This window comes from Acomys russatus, chromosome 28 (assembly GCF_903995435.1).
Source record: "Acomys russatus chromosome 28, mAcoRus1.1, whole genome shotgun sequence".
NCBI lineage: Eukaryota > Metazoa > Chordata > Mammalia > Rodentia > Muridae > Acomys > Acomys russatus.
In genome coordinates, this window is record NC_067164.1 from 9,103,622 (window position 1) to 9,124,898 (window position 21,277).

At 36.1% G+C, this 21,277-nt stretch overlaps 1 protein-coding gene across 1 annotated transcript in view; it reads left to right on the forward strand.

The window, feature by feature from the left end:
- Window positions 1–21,277, forward strand: part of Adgrl3 (adhesion G protein-coupled receptor L3) — a 438,014-nt gene that overhangs the window by 356,717 nt on the left and 60,020 nt on the right. The window contains exons 15-16 of the mRNA XM_051170906.1: window positions 11,977–12,186; window positions 14,519–14,739. Coding sequence (XP_051026863.1) covers window positions 11,977–12,186; window positions 14,519–14,739 — 431 coding nt within the window. The remainder of the gene's footprint in view (window positions 1–11,976; window positions 12,187–14,518; window positions 14,740–21,277) is intronic.

The window sequence follows — 21,277 nt, forward strand, 5'->3', positions numbered from 1 at the left end:
TGTCTTAACTGTGCATCAGTTTCTTTAGGGGAAAGGGGAAACATTGCCCTATATTCTCCTGCTCTAACAGAGAGGAGTCAATATGTGAGGAAATATCCCATGAAGGCAATGGAAAAAAGATACAGTTTGCTGCCATCCATGGAACATACAGAAGGCACATCTTTCTGAAATAATTTCCTTTAGAGATGGACCTTTGGTTATCCAGGGCTCTCCTACTTGTAACTCAGGGCTCAACTTCATGTTTAGGATTCAGAGGGAAAAAAAACCACTAAAATTTAAATTTTTATTATTTTCACTCTAATATTTTATAATGACCTTTTGTATAAAAGCTGACAAATAATAAATCATTATTCCTATCTAAATTTAAAATGTGTCATATCTCTGCCATTTTAAACATGCATGTTTATTTATGCAACGTTATTAGATTTTTGCAAGAAAATGGTCCAACATCATAATACTCCATTCCTAAACCCCTTGGTAAATATGTTAAATTTTTTTTCTGCCTAACACATACTTAGGTTAAAGTAATTGTATTACTACTGTATAAGCTCTATAAAATCTCCTCCTTCTTCCAATAGAACTGTTGGGTTTGGCTTTGGTTTTCCTGAGGAAGAAATACCTTCCCTGGCCCTTTAGTTTACTTTAGTCTTCATCCTTGCTCTTTCATGCCTAAAAATGTCATTTGATAGAGACGAGGTCTTATGTTTGGTTGATTGTTTTAAAGTCAAAATAGCTCAGGACGCTGACTCGTGCCAAGCATTCAACATAGTAAATGCTGAAACACAGTAGAGAGTTGTGCATCCAGAGGGTTTCCTATGGTTAAACACTTGATTACTGTGGTTAAACGCTTGATTGACGTTATGATGTAAGAGACTGTTGAACTCATGCAATGGATGAGAATATTGAACTTTTTTTTTTTTTTTTTTTTTTTTTTACTAATTAAGAGGAATCTATGGAAATATATTTGAAAATGTCCTTTTTGTCACTTCCAAGATGATTTTCTTTCTTTGCAGGGTGCATACTTTTTTGGTCTTAAAATGTTTAACTTCAGTCTCTACAACCACAAAAGCTTTAAGTCTGTATTAAATATGGATGAGTAAACATCAAAATTGGCATTTTGTAAGAAACATTTTAAAGCAGCAATAGAAACTGCTACCTGAATGTAAGAGGGAGGCTTAGCCAGTTGTTGGTGATGACTTAGAGAAAAGTGACATGATTTTCAGGGACATTTGCTTAAACAAACTTAGAGAGATGGGGTTTTAGCAATATGAAATAAAGTTGTATTATTTTTGAAGTGGTTTTGATCCGATAAATTATACATATATTACATGTTGTATGTATATAGTATAAACATTTTTTATTAATAGCACTACACTTGCTCTCCACCCCTGGATTATACAAACAATTTTAATTAGATGTGGTTGTGCTCTTATGCATAGTGAGCATGACTTTAGATATTAAGCGACAACTTTCAGTCTCCATCATATTACATTTATAAGCAGGGCTTAATAGCGGTTAGTGGTGCTCTTACAATTCTGTTGAGAAACATTTTATTAAAAAAGTAATTAACCGTGGATATTCAAATAGGTAGGGGATCGCATGAGGGCTCCAGCTGTTGGAAGGGTCCACAGTATGATTCCAGCTACAGTAAATAAGGAATCACAGGCCTTCTGTAGTGTCAACTTTGCAGTAGTTATTCCACAATACTGCACACCATTGCCATGATAATTTGTTTGTTTGTTTTCTGGCATGTATAATTCAAGGAAATAGGTGTAAGAATGAAAAATAAGAAAACATAGAGTGAGGATTCTTGATCTTTAGGTAAATAGCTCTTGTCATCCTAAGGAAGTCATCTTCAACATTTGTCTTTACATTAGCGACTGATTCAGTGATACAAAGAAAATTTTCTTCTGAAATACCCTTAAGAAAGTTTTTATGTATTATACAGTAAAACATTAATCATTATGTTTTCTGAAATATTAGATTTTTATTTACTATTCATCAAACCCTTTTTGTTCCCTAAGTTCTTGATATTGGAAGGAGTTACTCGTCAAGGCTTAGATACTTTACTGAGTTTCTGAGTAATTATATATTCGACTTTATTCAAACGGCTTTCCCAGGAGTTAGCTTTGGCATGAGAAGAACAGATTATTCTTTTCACAATGAAATTATCAAAGTCTATACCTGAGTCAAGATGTTATCACAACTGCAAATGACATTCAAACTTAACAAAATGTTGGGTTCATGAACACTGTGAATCATTTTAAAATCAGCACCATGAAATTTAAGTGCAGTTATACTCAATACTTAGAATAAACAACCCTTTTTTTGTTGTTGTTGCATCTGTGTTGTTCACACTATTTTTAGAAGGAGCTAGCTAAAGTGTTTTCTAGCTGCATTCAATTTGCTCCAGATCACAAAGGTCTGCTTTATTTAGCATGTAGACCATTCACTGGTGATTTTTTGGCTTCTTCTGACCTGTTTCATTCTACTGGGTCTGGAAAACACATGATAAAACTGGAGCACTATTGGACACTAGAGGAATTAGACCAGCTTCTCCAGAATGGTAACTCATATTGCTCTCTAACATAGACATTTAAGACAACTTGAATAAATTAGACCTTAAAAGCATTTGAACAAAACATCTCTGAATTAAGGCATGTTGTCTATCCTGTGCCATATATATCAAGGGATGTTCAATTTATTTTGCATATCATTAAAGTGTAAATATTACCATTTAAAGATTTATTGTGAGCTCCTTGCTGCCTGGGAAATCCTTGGAAACTTTACGTTTATTTTTTTAATAACTGCTATTTCACTTACTGCCTCTCAGCCTGGGGGATAATTGTCTTCAAGATTAGTGTCTGAAAGACCCTACTCTGCATAAAATATGATAAGTTTATTCATGAAAATGGAAAAAAAGAAGCCTGGTAATTATTACTTTTCCTTTATCTGAAATTGCTATGGATAAGGAAACCAGGTGACTAATAGGATGTGTATATATTGTGTGCACATGCATATATTTACATTGCTCTAATCCATACCTGACACATAGCAGCCATGCAAGAGATATTCTTACAGTGCATTTACCAGTATTTTGTGGATAGTATTTTGGAGTTGTGCAGGTTTCTATCACCTAAATTGAAAACTTACTATTTTTTCATTCTTAATCCAGTTTGTAATCAATTTAAATGTTTTCTTTTCTTTAATAATTTTTATGAGAATAAAATAGGCTCTGTAAGTCACAAAATTATAATAATAATTAGTCTTTTTTGTGTTGGTCAACTATTCCGGTATGTGAGGTTCCCCTGATGTGCAGTTGATATAGCCAGTGTTGTTCCATTGGAGAAAATTGAATTTTGCCAGAAGCTACCAATCATAAATGGCTTTTTCTTCTTTATATTATTATTTTTTATTCAGATTACATGCCAATTGTTATCCCCTCAGGTGTGTCTTCCCCTTCGTTACCCCTCCCTTACTCTCTCTTCCGCACTATTCCCCTCCTCTAGACCTCTGACAGAAGGGGACCTCCTCCCCCACCTGCGACCACAGCCTATCAGGTCTCATCCGCATAGCCTGACTCTTGATTAGGGATGAAATTTTGTGTTTACTTCTCCTCATTGAAATTATGTTTGTTAGTTAGTTTGTTTGTTTTGTGTGCTTGTTTCGTTTTTAAGAGAGAGAAAGAATATGAAACTAATTAGGTAGGCTAATGGGAGAGGATATATAGGGAGTTTGGGGAAGGGAAATATCACAAAACACATTGTCTGAAAGTCTACAAACACCTATGGTTTGAACACACTGCCAGGCACATTGACTATTAACATATGTACAGTTACTAACAGGGATAACAGTTTTACCTGATATAGCTAACATGTTTCTTTTTTACTAATAAAATGATAAATTCTTTATTTACTTTACTGCCCTTTTCTGTCAACATCTTTAGGAAAGTTTTGCAGTGAGTTACCTTTTTGAATATATGTGCTGTCTTCTGAACTAATACAGAACTTCAGAAAACTCCTGAGTTAATGTAGCATTTTCCAGGTTCTTATGCCATTTTTTTTTAGAATCAAGCAATTTTAAAGAACAGTCATAAATTTGTTTTGCTATATCTTTTCTCTATTGTCATCTGTCATGTATTCCAAAATTAGAGCAAAATCATTAGTACCACATATTGAGAATCTAGTTTTTCAGAAAACTTCTATTTTACCATCTTCTTAGATGATACTGATAGCCATCTTGTAGACATGTGTCTCAGCAGACTCTTTCCTTCTGTGTCTAGAATGTCAGAATTCTAATTAAGGGCATCTACTGCAAAAAGTTAACGCATTGATTATCACAATCCCTCTTTCTCCCTTTACCTTTCAGGATATGGAAGGTTGTAACCTAATAGACATTAAGAAACTACCCGGATGCACAGGTCAATCAGACACCTACACAATCAAGTCTACTATAGTGGCAAACACAGCTAATTCAAGGACCATTAATTTCAACAATTAGTGTCTTTTGGAAAGAGAGAGAAAAAGTTTCTGTCAATTTACACAATCTTGGGCATCACATTCAAACTCTGAAATTCAGTCTCCATAAGGGCATTAGTTCTGTAACGTTCTGCCCATACTCAGTACTATGTTCATGTGTATGTTATACTGTAGTCACAGCCTTAGACTTTCTTCCCTTTGGGCTTTCTTGTGTCCTTCCACACACCCTTAAAGTAACATGCGCTTAGTCTTCTTTTATACTACAGTCACGTAAGCTTTGGTTGTTTGGTCACTCATTTTCATAAAGGCAAAGAGGTCAGGACCACTATTTATCACATTTGCTCTCTGACACCACTCACCCAAGAGGATGCAGACGGCATGACCTGTTATTGTAAATTTTGGTCAGGATCACCTGCACCAATTATCAGGGGAAAGCCAACCTGAGCCCATGTTACACTCATAAAGCTCTGAGATGGTGTTGAGCTTGATCCATCTTCTCGGCTGTCACAGTGATTTTACACTTCACAACCTTCTGCCCTCATTCTTGAAATCTGAGGCTCTTCATGAACCGATGAAGAATGTGTCAGGATGCAAAACGTAGTGGTAGAACTAGGGCAACGCTGAGCAAAAATAGAAAGCTGGTCACCGTGCCGTGAATCCTCGCCTGCACACTAGTAAGACAACAGTGAGAGAAGTGAAGTATTTACTTTTCGTTTAGTAAAGTGCTTCTTACTGTTCCCTTGTTATGGTAGCTGTGATTCTGGTTCAATAAATATGATGAATTTTCTTTTCTTTTTTTAAAAATTCACAGTAAGAAAATCTCAACTGTTTCAAAGCATGGAGTTATATTTCTTTAAAGTAAAGAGAATTTGCAGAGTTAGTCTAAGTCTGAGAGGCAGTTGGGTGTGAATGTCTCGTTAGCCTCTAACTTGCTAGTGTTTCTCTTTTGAGATGAAAGCTTGAAAGCTCTGATGTTGGTGTGTATTTGATACAAGTATAAACGTTTGGAGTGAATTTATTCTGTTAATTTGCTATGAAGTAGAAAAGAATATCCTATTGCCCTTCTCACGAGGTTACTCAACTGTGAGTTTCGTCTTGTTCTACAGAAGAAACCATTGCATCAGACCACAGAGCCCTTTGCCTCCCATAAGCCTGAGAGGAGACCTTTGTGTTTGGTGACCTGGTTCCCAAGACATAGAGAAATTCTAGGAACTTATTTGCAGACTGCACATTACATTTATCAGAAAATAGACACCAACAGTTCTCTCCCATGTTTTATTTTATGGTGCAGAGATTGTAAAGCAAATGTCCTTGTTTATGAAGAAAAAAATCACATTTTAGCAGTATTCTGAATGTTTTAGGTTTGAAAGGCAGTTTTTTAATAATAGTAAAGTGTAATAGTATGCAGAAAGTGAAATGAGTTCTTAATACTTACTGCTTACAGTTCGTAGTTTTGATAGAGTGATCCAGGAAATACAACTCTCAAAAATGTTACTTTAAAGAAGAAATGGAGAGAAGCATAATGAATTCATTCAGTGTCTTATTCATCTAGGAGCAGCTGGATAGTCCCGGTGGAGAGTGTTTGTTAACTCACTTTTTAAATAATGCTGGTACTTTCAGGACATTCATACCAAGTGCTGCTGCATTCTGGACTGAGTTATTTTTAAAATCAAGAAGCAAAGGTCTCATTTCCCTATTTCATGAATACAGATTTGCGTTCTTTAGGTGACCGCATGCGCTGACATATTTGTGTCTTACATGGTCTGAGTGCCATTGTCAGGACACTGTCCAAGGTGTCTTTTTCCCTCCAATCATTCTCCCTGAGCTGTCCTTAGTGACAAGTGGGAGCACAGTGGGTGAGATCAAATTAAAAGAAAAGTCAGAAATTTCTACAAAACTATCTCACTTCACATATGAATAGAAACTTCAGAGAATGGAGAAAAATCATGTTTATATAAATATTTCTAACATGCAAGGAAAGAATTATTCAAATTCCCAAAACTATATCTAGTTGAATATTCTATCCCACTCCTCTGAGATTCTCTCCCTGTCTCCCCATAGGAAGATGATTTCCGTCAAGTATTTCCATATCTTGTTTCTATGTTTTATTAGTCTTCTGGGCATTCTGACCAGAGCAGGTTTCTCATGTAATTCTTTGTTTTCTCTTTGCTTATTTTTGTATGAGGAAGAATCTATACTTGAAATTGTATCATTTTCTGCTTATTGTTCAAAAGTAACAAATAGTCAGAAAACAAATTCACAATTTAATGTTGAAATGTCCTACTCTCAAATTTCGGGAATCCCTTGTTTTTAATAGCTGAGTAATATTCCATAGTGTAAATGTACCACAGTTTCTTTATCCATTCTTCTACTGAGGGACACTTAGGCTGTTTCCAGGTTATGGCTATTATGGATAAGGCTGCTATGAACATGGTTGAGCAAATGTTCTTGTTGTGTGCTGGAGGATCTTCTGGATATATTCCAAGGAGTGGAATAGCTGGGTCTTGAGGAAGCCCTATTCCCAGTTTTCTGTGGTAGTGCCAGATAGATTTCCAAAGTGGCTGTACTAGTTTGCATTCCCACCAGCAATGAAGGGGTGTTCCTTTCTCTCCACATCCTCGGCAGCATATGATTCGCTTGAATTTTTTATCTTAGCCATTCTGATGGGTGTAAGATGGAATCTCAGAGTTGTTTTGATTTGCATTTCCCTGATGACTAAGGAGGTTGAACATTTCTTTAAGGGTTTCTTAGCCATTTGATATTCCTCTGCTGAGAATTCTCTGCTTAGTTCTGAGCCACATTTCTCAATTGGGGTATATACTCACTTATATCTGGACACTAGCTCAAGGGGCATGTCCCATGAAAGTCTTCACTTGCCAGGAATATGGGACAGAGGGGAGGACATCCTATTGGGACTCTAGGTGAGAGAAGCATGGGAGAATGGGGAAATAGAAGGATCCAGAGGATCCTACAAACCTACAAGAAGAACATTACAATGGGTGTGTCTGGGCCCAGAGGCCCTGCTCAAACTATGGCATCAACCAAGGACAATACATGCAGTAATCTTCGAACCCCGACTCAGATCTGCCCAATGGACAAGACATTCTCCACAGCTGAGTGGAGAATGGGGTCTGACTTTTACATGAACTCTGGTGCCCCATATTTGACCACGTCCCCTGGATGGGGGAGCCTGGTGGTACTCAGCAGAAGGATAGCAGGCTACCCAGAAGAGACTTGATACTCTATGAGCATATACAAGGGTAGGAGGTCCCCTTCAGTCACAGTCATAGGGGAGGGGAGTAAGGGGAAAATGGGAGGGAGGGAGAAATGGGAGGATACAAGGGAGGGGATATCAATTGAGATGTAATATGAATAAATTAATAAAATATATTTAAAAAAAGAAATGTCCTACTCTCAAATATTATGGAATGGATAGTGTCTGGTATTAATATGTAACTAGTACTAATGATGCACACCAAACTTTAAGTTTTAAGAAGTGAAACTAGAAAATCCATTTACTTATGATGATGTTTCATATCTTTAGTTGAAATAATACTTATTACTTTACATGTCGGATTCATTTTATATCCAGCATATATAAGTTTGATACTTTAAATTTTCTAGCTAATAAGCAGCAAAAGTTATGAGAAGTATCTAAATAGGGGGAAAAAACCACATGTCTGTCAATCAGAGTAAATGGTGGCCTCAGTTCTATGTAGACCAGGCTTCTGATATTCCAGATGGGAGATGGATAATCCTGAATGTACGATTGTTCCATTTTGGATTTTCAACTTCAAAAGGACAAAAACAAGAAGCACTCACTTGAAACTCCACTGAGTCAGGTTGATCTCTTCCTAGACCAGTGACATGAGCTACATTTAGTTTTTCTTTCTTTCTTCTTTCCTTCCTTCCTTCCTTCCTTTCTTTCTTTTTTTCTTTCTTTCTTTCTTTCTTTAAGATGAGAATATAATTACAACACTTCTCCATTTCCCTTTCTCTCTGCAACCCCACCCATATGCTTCTCCCTGCTCTGGCTGGGTTAATGAATGAACAAATAAGTAAAATGGAGATTCATTGCACACTCAAAGTGCAGATTGTAAACACAGCATGTATGTTTCTGTGATCTACGGAATGGGCAATCAAATAAATAAATCATCGTTATTTTGGTGCTCAGTTTTTAGTGAGGATCACAAAAATGTGAAGCTGTAAATTATATCATTAGCTAAGCACTAGAGAACACGTATTTTGGGGAAAGCAATAGAGGAGAAATGTGCTCATAATTTTAGATAAATTAACTCAAAAACAAAAAGGAAAAGAAAAAAAATCTCATTGAAAAGGAGACATGTAAATGAAAGTCTAGAAGATATCACCCCATCCCATGGATTTCTTCTGGAAGAGAACTGTGGCTGCGGGAACATAAAATTAAAGACCTTGGGGTTGGAATGTAACCGACATTTCACAAAACAAAGAGGCCTAAAGAAATGGAATGAATGACTAGGGGAGTAGGAAGTCAAAGGGGTACAGTTTTCTCACCCTCGTTTTCCTTCTCATTGTATTTTACATCTACGTGTTTGCTTGTATGTATGTCAGTGTATACTGTGCATTTCTAGTGCTCACAGAAGCCAGCATAGTGTATCAGATCCTCTGGAACTGGAGCTACAAATGCTTGTGAGTTGCCATGTGGGTGCTGTGCATTGAACTCAGGTCTTTTGGAAACATAGCTAGTAGCACTCTTAATCCCAAAGCAAACACATCCAGCCCCAGGGTGCAGTTCTTATAGCACTCTGTAATCCATAAGTGGACTTTTAATTTACTTTTATCTTTGCTTAGATCAGATTAGTTGCATTATCCATCTCTCTCTGACTCTAGACCATCTCTCTCTCTCTCTCTCTCTCCTCTTTCTCTTGATGTGTCTCTTTTTACAGACAGAAAGTCAGAAAGATAAAAAGAGAGACAAAGGCAGAGATAGACAGATAGAGACACACGTAAGAATTTTGCTATTTTACTAAGGCTGGCTTTCAACTTGAGAATCCTTCGGCTTCTAAGTCTTAGATACTTGGTTTCCAAAGGATCGGAATAAAATGGCTCAAAACACATATTTAGAGAGCATTTTATTTATCATATTATTTATGTGCACATGTTCTAAGTTGGGACAATGATGTTAATAGGATGGATGCCATTTTTTTTTCCTCCAGGTAATGTTTGTTCCTCATTTTGCAATATTATGCTCTCACTTTTATTTCATTAGTCACTCTCTTGAAGGGAATATATATATATTTGAGCACTGACCTCCTTGAAATTCTGTTATGACAAACTATTAAAAACAAAGCCTTTTTATGCTTACATTTACTGTCTGTTGTCTTTTTTAAAAAATCATATTGGTAGTATTTAAATTTTGAGTTGATCACAAGGGTGTTTTATCCTAGTATCATATACATATTGACAATGGCTGTTGATGTTTTCTGAGATAGACAACACTAAAGGCGAGTTAATCACTAGGCTTTATTGTTCTGTGTATGAATCTTATGTACTTTTGTTGCTGACATTTTGAAATCTGGTATTCTTTTCTCCACAACTCTGCATGGGGCTTTTGGAGGGTCTACAGAGGCACCAAGTAAATACATTTCTAATAATACAACCACCCAGGCAAACAAAAGTGGGAGGTTTTTAGTTTCCACCTCTATTTTTCTTTAGTGCTTTAGGTCTTTTGGATACATTTGAGAAGGTATTGTACCTGCCATTTTCCCATCACGGGAGACCGCTGTGCTGAACACCAGGGCTTGATACTCCAGCAGTTTTCTTTCCTTTGAGGAAAAGTGGAAAGCAAATAGCTCTCTGTTAAGGGAGCCAGGCATCACCAACGACTCTCTACTCCCAAACTACAAAGTAATTTAACTATCAGAGACCCAGGGCTGTTTTAGTAATATCCCTAGGAGAACAAAGCAGTTAAAACAAAGCTTCACCTAGTTCTTTTTCATGATTTGTGCTTTTCCTGAGAAATAGAGCCGACTCAAGCAGGAATATTTCAAACCTATTTCACAGTCATCTCTAGGGGAGGACTTCATGAAATAACAACCGTGTAATGGCATCTGGCAGGAGGAAAGTGCTCTGATTCTTATGATTCAAATTCAGGGATAATGACTTGCTTCTAGAAAGCTTCAAACTCGTGCTTTTCACACTATCAAGTTGAAGAATAAAATAAAACAGGAGGGATTAAAAACTAACTTTAGTATTTGTAATCTTGATCTTTTTAATGTAGACGGTACTATGGAATTTTCATTGTAAAGGATATGTAAGAAGGGACTGGAAAGAAGGCTCAGTGGCTAAGAACACATATTGCTCTTGCGGAGCACCCAAGTTCTACTCCTAGACTCCATGTTGGGTTGCTCACGACTGCCTATTGCTCCAGGTCCAGGGAGCTCTAATGCCTCTGTCCTCCTCTCCCACTGGTATTCACACATACTAACAAAACTATGGGTATGATCTTCACAGACAAAAAATTATACTGGCTCAAATTTCAACTGATCTCTAGCTAATCAGAATATACCTGTTCAATCTCATGTCCTTGATTTGTCCTTGACAGTTTTTCATGAGCGATATAGCATGTAGGGTTTCTGACTTGTTGGTTTATTGAAATTATTTTTCAATAAGGATTTTTGAGAGGTAAGCCGGTCCCCATATTTTTTACTTGTTGTCTAGAATTATATACACTAAGTTAATGATTTACTTTTTCTTTACTGGTAGAAATTTGGTGTTTATAACTCTGTAAGAACCCAAGAAATAAGAGTGGAATGGCATGCACAGGCTATTCTTCACTTTGTGTCTCAACTCAGGTTTTGACAATTTACTATGAACTCTAAAGCAATCCTGTAAGGGTAAATCCTGTGGATATCCTCATTACTTAAAAGCTTTCCATTAAAGATGTTACGTGTAAAGCTTTTCATTAAAGATGGTGTACAATGTAACAACTCATCGGAATTAACTAAAGGTTCATAAAAATGCATACTTTTACAAGTTTAATTTGAAAATTATGATGAATCAATCACTTATAATATGAGGACTTATAAGTTTCATATACATATAAAAGTCTGTTGATGATTCAAAAACTAGTTGAGGTACTAATATCTTAAATGTGTATCTTAGAGTACACAACAACAGGAATTGTTTGTTTGTTTGTTTGCTTAACCTTAAAAAACAATGTAGGTTAAAAACCTACAGTTTTGTCTTGAATCTTTCAGAGTCACATTGATCTTGGTCAGTTTTTTATGTCCTGGAAATACATATACTAAGAATGGAGACAATGAATTTTATTAACACTCCTGAATCTCCAAGTGTTTTGCTTCATAACAAAAACAGACAAAATGTTTTAATTATGGAATAGAAAGCCCACACGATTCAGTTTTCATATTTGTTGTAAATATAGGTTATACCTAGCACTCTCTTACCGTCATACTTGTTGACATTAAAAGGCAACTTACATTCTCTTTTGTGTCTTCAGCACAGCGATGCAGTCCATGATCTTCTTCTGGATGTAATCACGTGGGTTGGAATCTTGCTGTCTCTTGTTTGCCTCCTGATTTGCATCTTCACATTCTGCTTCTTCCGTGGGCTCCAGAGCGACCGGAACACCATTCACAAGAACCTCTGCATCAGCCTGTTTGTGGCAGAACTGCTCTTCCTGATCGGAATCAACAGAACCGACCAACCAGTAAGCTTCCTGTGTTGCTCTTTGCAAAGGCTACCTACAATTTCAGCTTTCCAGGACTGTTAGCATTGGGAAGAGAGCATGCTGGAAAGCCCCCCTCCCGTTTGTTCGATTCACAGACAGTGGTTTTCACATCTTACTCTCCTTTTCATTTTTCAAATCCATCTTCATAAAGAAACAGTGAACACTGCAGATGGAGTGCACGTTTCATTTTCTTTATTACAACAGCCTGGGGTTTTTGATACCGTACAGTGATTGTCCATATAACCCCTGCTTGTACATGTGCCTCTCCTCCTTTGTCGTCGACATCTTCTACCCGAATACTGATGAAGATTTATTGACACATCCTTATCACTGAAAGTCCATGGCTCATAATTTAATTGGAATTTATTCAGTGTTATGTGTTCTGTGGACACACACACATATTGTCTCTTACTGCACATGCAATATGTTTCATTGTCTTGAAAACTCTATTTTTGCTTTTTCTTCCTCACTGTATCTCCTCTGAGACATAGCATTCACTTTTTTTCTATTTATCTTCTCTAATAGTTTTGTCTTTCCCCAACATTTTCGGGATCATATACTATATAATATTATTGTATTGGTTCTTTTCTCTTGCTAATATTTACTTAGGTTTCTCACATATAATTTTATGACCTAATAGCTCTTTTATTTCTAACACTGAATAATATTCCTTTGTGGATACACTGCAGTTTATATATCTATTCACTCACAGAAGTAGTTTTGTTTGTTTCCTTTTTTTTTTTTTTTTTTTTTTTTCAATTTTGGATAAAGCTGGTATCAACATTTCATTGCAGTGTGGCTCGTTTGTTTGTTGTCTGTTATTGTATTACCTGTTATAATATTTCAACTTCTTTAAGTACATACCAAAAACATAGTAAATGGGATTTGTGATGAGGTATGTTTAGTGTGAGGAGAACATTGCCAATTTCTTTCCAAAGTGCCCATGTTTTTTGCATTCACACCATCGATGAACAGGCCATACATTTGTTCATAAATTTGGATGTTCTCATGACTAGAGCTGCAAAGGAAAGGAAAACTTGGCAGTTTTCTGACGACTTGTGGGCATAATAGCTGATTCACTCACTTAATGCTGCTCTCCAGTATGTGTTCATATTCATGCTGTACTATATAATAAAATGAAGTTTCATTCAAGCCTGTGATTATGCATTCATGATTAATGACTGCAAAGGATACAATTATGGTGAATATATTTTTAATTGGTTAGCATATACTTAATGTAATAGCTTTTCTCATAAATGTGTATATATGAATAAGCAATCAAAGTACACATTTTCCTCCTCAAACTAAAGTCTTATGATTACAAAATTTTATAGTTGAAATTCCAACCTTAAAATACTCAAATGAATAATTGTGTTATTTTTTGAGGAAAATATTCTATTCTTTAGTTAACCCCTAATTAAAATCCTGCTAGTTTCTTTCATGTAGATTACTATTGGAATTTTAATTCCCGATGTTAGGATGTTATGATGAATGTCACCAGGCCGTAGGTACTGCATAAACCAGTCTCTGCTACACAACGTAAAGATAGGGACTGACACAAAAAATTCAGGGAGAGTGTTTCTCTTTTCTCATTAGTTAGGTATCTTAATGTATTCCACATCATATTTGGAACCTTATTATTTCTTCTTCATTTCTATGAGAAGATACTGAGGAAAGTGTGGGCTCAGTGGTAGAGCTCTTATCTAGGACTGTTGGCTGATAGTATTGCAAACAAACGAACAAACGAACATAAAAGCAAAACCCAACATATTAGGCTCTGTTCAGATGAAACACTTACAAAATCAATTTTAAAATCATTGTCTTTTTTTCTTTGTGTTTTTACTTCTTTTCTTATTTCTCTCCTTCCTATTGATTGATTGATTGAGTGAGTGAGTGATTCATTGATTTATTGGTTGAAGGCTACTTTCCAGTCTAGTGAGATAACGCCAAACAGTGGTGGTGTGTGTATATACACAATCACTTTTGGACCTAAAGATTTAAAAATCTTTAATTTTTAATTATACAAATTTAAATTTTTGAGATTAATCTCAGTAGTAATTATCCCTGGGATCTTAGTAGACTTCCCCCCATAATTGTTATGATTTTTCCTTATTTTAATGTGGTGTCAGCTGTAAGCTGTAATTAAGATAAAAGGCAGTTTTCAACAGGCTATATTTAGTTCATTTTCATGTTTCTACTCCAAGAGTCTTATCCAGATTATTCTATTGCAGACCTATTTCATAATTGCTGGGCTGATAGGCAGTAGATCTACATGTTTTTTCTGTGATTGACATTTTGTTCCTTTTCATAGATTGCCTGTGCAGTATTTGCAGCCCTTCTACATTTCTTCTTCTTGGCGGCCTTCACCTGGATGTTTCTAGAAGGGGTGCAGCTGTATATTATGCTGGTGGAAGTCTTTGAGAGTGAGCATTCCCGTAGGAAGTACTTTTATCTGGTTGGCTATGGGATGCCTGCGCTCATCGTGGCCGTGTCTGCTGCAGTCGACTACAGGAGCTATGGAACAGACAAAGTGTGAGTTCAGTGTTTGTTTGCTGGCTTTTTTTTTCTCTCCCTCTTTTCAGATCTATTCAAGGCAAAAGCTTTGGGATCTCTTGGTGTGCATTGCCCTCACAGCATCCACTAAAGGAACCGTAAAAGCCACTGAGAGTAAAATTCAGTGTTATGACTGGATATTTGATGGGAAGTGAAAATAAATTTTTTAAAACTATGATGCCATTTCAGAGCTGCACAATGTTTGTAGATCACAACCTTGAGTAATTGTAAAGATGGCATTTTATATTATTTTCCAGAGCATTTAAACATGTGTCCCATGGCAGGAAAACTGTTCTTAGACCACAGAGTTACTTCTGACGCTGTTGTCCTCTAATTGTTTGATGTCAGTGCTAGTCTGATATGGGTTTTTATACTGACAGGAAAACTGGAAGAGCAGAAGTTTGCATTTTTTTTTTTCTACATCATTTTCTGGATATAGTACTACAGTTTGTTTTCAGTATATCTTTATATTGCTAGAGCATGTTTTTAAAGATGTGCAGCACATAAGGAAGATATTCAGGTAGGCTATGGTGGCCCATCGGGAGCCAGGGTCAGGCAGATATCTGAGCTGAAGGCCGCCCTGGTCTACAAAGCGAGTTCCAGGACAGCTGAGGCTGCACAGAGAAACCTTGGAGGGGGTGGGGAGGAACAGAGAGAGAGACAGAAAGAGAGAGAGAAACAGAGACAGACAGAGAGAGAAAGAAGGTGGTGGGGGAGAGGGAGGGACGGAGGGAGTGAGGGAGGGAGGGAGGAAGGGAGGGAGGGAGGGAGGGAAGGAGAAAAAGAAGTATTGGAGCTGGAGACATGGCTCAAAAGTGAAGAGCACTGGCTACTTTTCTAGAAGACCCAGGTTCAATTTCCAGCACCCACTTGGTGTCCCACAACTGTCAAAAACTGCAGTCCCAAGTGATTTGGCACCCTTGCACATGCAGTCAAAGCACCACATAAAAATAAATAACTTGTTTTTAAAAGAAAGAACGAGAAAGACATTCAGCTCCAAAGGCTTTCGTGACCAACCACTGAGATCCTAAACAATGAAAATAAGTTTTACTCAAAGAAGTAAAAAGAACACGGGTAGAAGCAGAGTACTTACGTTTTAGGTGCATACTAAGGAGGGGGGACCATTGGAACTGAGGGTCAAGGAAAGTAAGAGCAAGTTCCATGTTAGCCTTTTAGAACCAGTGATGATTTATGTCAAAGATAATTCAACTAAGATAAGTACCATGGAAAATCTCTTGACCTTTGCAAAAGCTATCTCAAGGCAATGCTGAAAGCGTAAGCTAAATTGGAAGGTGTGAAAAAAAAAAATAAGTTAGCAGAGGCTTCAGATATTATCTATACCCAGAAGTAATTTCACTGAAAATATTGGCTTATGTGACGAATGTAATGGAAGACTTTCGAAAACAGTGTCACATGATCTGGGGAGGGTCCAGTTCTGTGCCAGAGTCTTTGCCTGGCATGCAGCAAAACAAAACTAAATAAAACAAAATACAAAAATACATAGGAGGACTTTGTAAAGAGGGAGTATTAAGATGAAAAGACTGAAGGTGACAGGAAATTAATGGAGAGGAAAAATAGCTCTTTTCGCTTTGTATTCAATGTTCATAGGCTATTTGGGAAAGAAAAGGTCCCAGGATGATTTTTTAAAATTTATTTTTGTGATAGTGAAATAACTTTTCTCTTTGGAGGTAAGCGATGGAAGGAATGAGTAAGGTACATTTCTAAGGATGGAACCGTTTCACCAAGCAAAAGATGCTGACTTCTGTGGCGTGAAGTGGTGAGGTCATGCTAAGAGGACAAGAGATTTGAAAAGCTTTGAGATGAGCACTATGGAAAGTGTGTTAAAGAGCCAATTAGACATTAATAAAAAGATTTCGAGGCAGCAGTGAAGTCTCAGATGAGGCTAGATAACATCAATTTGTACAGAAGGTAATAAGCTGGATTTCATGACTTTCCACCAGCCGTCCTCAGCCTGAACATGCTGGCAATAAAGTAGTTTGCCTCCCAGAAATGGGGATTCATAAAGAATGATCACATAAAAAAAAAAAAATACCAGGTTTAGTCAGAGTGTAGTTAAAACAGAGCATGTGGTGCCCAGACACCAACAATACAGTTAAAAGGAGACTATGGCATTTCTGTTGTGTTCCTTTTTAATACAGTGACAGGTTAGATCATCCGTCTCTTTGTGACAATTATTTTCAAATCGGCTTTTGTTTCAGTCAAATCTAAATTTATTCTGTCGGTCCCAATAACAACCGTGGGACCAGACTACACATTAGCAAAATGCTTTATCCAACTTTTTTTCTAAAGATGTCTTAGGAGAGAAGCATTCACTATAGGCTCTCTTTTTTCTTCTCAAATAAATGCCTTTATCGATGTAACTCATAAGCCATAAGACTACTCTTTTGAAGTATATGCTTCAAGTGTTTTAATATGTTCTCAATGTTAATGCTCATCGCCACTGATTTTAGAATATTTTCATCAACCTACAAAGAAGCCCATTAGCAGTCACTCCCTCTGGATCACACAATTCTGCATGTTAATTAATGCATTCTCCCCCTAAGAAATTAAGATGAGTTATATCATTACAAGTGACCTTATACTATTTCCAGTATTGTTTGTGAGCTGTCCCATCTTGCTCACTGGATTTTTCTGATTTTCTTTTTGCCTTGGTTCAGTTCAGCTTTTCTCCCTACTTATTTGCAAATTTCCTATTACTGAATAGGGTCAGCTTGTCTGCCTTGTGTTTCAGTCATTTATTCTGAAATGGCTGTCATTTTCTGCATAGTAGAAATCTGTCTTCTTAGAGTCAATAATACACAGTCCCTGGTGACTTGGCTAAAGCTCTGCCCATCATTGCTTTAATTTCCTGCCCCACAACTGGTAGGTCTCATTTACTGACATTATTACTCTGTGGGAATAAAAGGCAATTTATTTCCCAGGAATGATTCTAAACAATGCTTAATTGCTCAGTTATACAATTATAATTTTTTCCAACCAAAAGCAACGCAAAACAGAGATAGATGGCAGAGGATAAATGAAAAAGAGGCAAAGAATAGAGAAAGTTGTGGTAAAATTCTATCACAAAAAATCACGAAGCATTTTTTTTTTTTTCGAGAAAGAGTTTTCTCTGTGTAACCTTGCCTGTCCTGGACTCAGTTTTTAGACCAGGATGGGCATATTTTTTTTTCTACACTTAAAAATTGTTCATAGTGTTGACTCCAGGATCTATGGGGAGAGTATATTTAACTTCTGCTATGGAGGAGTTCACTGAATCCAGTATCTGCCTAGAAATGTTATGCTCATCAAGGAAACAAGCTTTGAAAAGAGAACTACTATTTCATGATAGGTATTTCCCCGCGAAGCTGACATGAACATATCATGTTTCCATTTGGGCTTAATCAAGATATCTTCTTCAATAAAATTATAACCAATGGATTTAATTAACTAATTAATTTGTGTGGTGCTGGGGATTGAAGTCAGGTTGCTGCATATGAAACAACCACTGTATCGCTGAACCGTAGTGCCAACCAAGGCATTGAGTTTTGACTCAAATTTGAGGATTTCTGCATTCTATACCTTGGTAATTATTTTCTCCAGTCTTTGTCTTTTGGGTTGTTTAATTGTTGTTGGTTGCTTTTATTTTATTCCAGATAAATAAATTTTATTTCTTCCATCTGACTTTTCACATAGTAGTTTTCTTTTCCTCCTCCTTTTATTGTACTTAATCATTTCATTATGGTTATAATGATGTGTTACATATGAAACCTTTAACAATAACAGCATACATTTCTAAGAAAAAAGACTGTTACCAATGGTAGATGATGAATTTAGAGAGAAAATTGTATTGTAAGGCTAAATAAATGTTATTTTGATACAAGTAGAGATAGCTATCATATTCCATCTGGCTGATGGATTATGATGTGTTCTTCTATGAAGTGTTAATAGGCTATTGAATTTATTATGTACAGAGCACATAGTCATGAACAAGCCATTCATAATTTCATCTTAAGATGTTGTTTCGTTTGCCATCAATTTGCAATGCTTATAAAAGAGTCGTCTTCTGATATGTGTATAACAAAAAATTTTAATCTAATTGACATTCAAAAATATACTTACAGTATCATTTGGACACTATACTATGGCATTTAAAAATCCATTTAACTAACCAAAAATCTTTTAAAAATAACCCTCAGCTAGTGGATTACAAATCTGAATTAGACTGTTAACAATGAGCATATATTGCCTTTTTATCTTTGATCTTTCATGCTTTTATTCTTCTGAACAATCAGTGAAGCTACTTCCTGGGGTATTGTCATAGCATGATTATAATGGAGATTCTTAAGAATTCAAACAGGACTGTTCTGAAATCCAGATCTAAGTGCTATGATTTTATGACCTGAAACAAATCAGTTCATTCAAGCTTGAACAAAATATTACAAAAATGTGAACAGTTCAAACAGTTAAATGCCCATATAGTTCTTACCCTTTCCTTATAGCCTTTATAATTATCTCATGTGTACAACGAAAGGGACAGTAGGTCGCATCCACTGGGTTGGAGGAAGGAGTTACAATAAGTGCCTGCAAGAGGAAGAGCACTGGAAAAGGGTAAAGCTAGAGTGTAATCTAAGAGATAAGTCGTGGGCTGGCAAATTGATACAGGAATTCTAAGTACATTGATTATATCAAGAACATTCATAACCAACCAGAAATCCATGGATAACAGAAGAGCCAAGCTGTTAGAAATAATTGGTATCACATGACATTCAGGAAACCACTAAAGACATCTACTAATCTTTACATTTGTTTCCATAGCTCACTGACTTAAAAGTAATTACAAAGTTCTATCTAGTGTAGGTTAACTAAAATCTCCCAAAATTCTTTATTTCAGATTATCAAATAACTTGTATAAGCATTTAGGTTCAAAAGTGAACACTGATTACAGTACGAACCGTGCATTATAGTTTGTGTTTGCAAAGAAAGAGACTTGACAGTCTCTGATAGTTTTATTCACAGCTTTGTTTTATAAATTTGTTCACAATTTATAACCAGTTAAGCCCTCTCAGAAAATCAAGTTTCATCAGTAGTTTCCAGCAGCAATTATTAGAGCATTTCACAAAGCATTCTTATTTTAACTGGCACGAAACATTTCCTCAGAGGAAGTCATCAGCTCATGTGTCTTGACTATAGGTTGGACATGAGAATAGCAGAGCCAATGAGGAAGTACCTTTCAATGACATAACATGGTAGTACTCATTCAACGTATGGAAAACACATGTTCATGCTTAAATATTATTTTAAACGTCTTTGAGCATGCTTTGTGTGCATATGTTTTGAAGACTGAGGTCCTGTTGTGCCATCATTGTTCTTACCAAAGGGTCCTGTCACTGGAATCAAACAATTACCCTATCACATAATACTAGGTTGAACATACAATTTCCTTTGGAGGAGTTATCTATTCCAGAACTGTATCTGGAATCAACAGAGCTACTCTCCTGCTATTTTTAGAATGCAATGAACTTTACCAAAAGTAATACACTGTACACTTGGGTTATTAGATAAAAGGAAGCTTAAAAATGCCCATAACTGTTGTCATTTCACATCAAATGATCACAGTATGATTTAGAATGTCTAAATTCTCTAGAGTTGCAGTAATAAAAGAATAATAATAAAAGTTGAAGTCATAGAAGTTAGAACCATTCAAAATGTTAAGCACTGTTCATATATGATTAGATACAGAGGCAGGGTTAGTGGTCCCAATGTTTGGAGGCAGAATGGATAATTTGAGGCCAGGGATGTGAGATCAGCCTTAGAAAAACAATGAGTTCTTTTCGTAATGCCAACCAAATCATAGTTACCCAATTACCCAGCAAAACGTAAGTCCATGTTAAAGTTAAAACCTGTATCATTGTTTTGGTTAGCTAAGTAATGGAAGCTTACCATTCCTATCAACAGATGAAAAGAGAAAATGTTATATAGCTATATGACTAGGTATTATTCAGAATAAAACAAAATAGTGTTGTTACAGAAAGGATAAACGTTAAAACCAGGTAATAGATTCTGAAGGAACATGATGTCAGCTTCTTTCCTATTAATTTTCATGATGTGTCTTACATTTTGGAGAACAATTCTAGAGGAAAACAACAATTTATCTTTGTGGCTTTGCACTGATTCTTTGGAGCTTTGGAACCAATAAAATTATATCAATGCAATAAGAATTCATCATGTAAATAGCTGTATGTTATTACCATTTGAAGAATACCACAATAAGAGCATTTTAATGACACATTTGTGTTTCATTAATGAAATGAAGACAAGGAACATTTGGCACACGAAAAGTGCTCCTTTGCATTCTTAAATATATTTGCTATATATTAGCTATTGAACAAGAAAGAGGCAGTATGACCACAACGAGTTTTCTTTTCACTCTAGATTTTTTTTTTTTTTAGTACTTTTAAAACCACTATTCGACATTAAACACAATGGACTGAATATCCTCTAAAAATACAAAATTGAG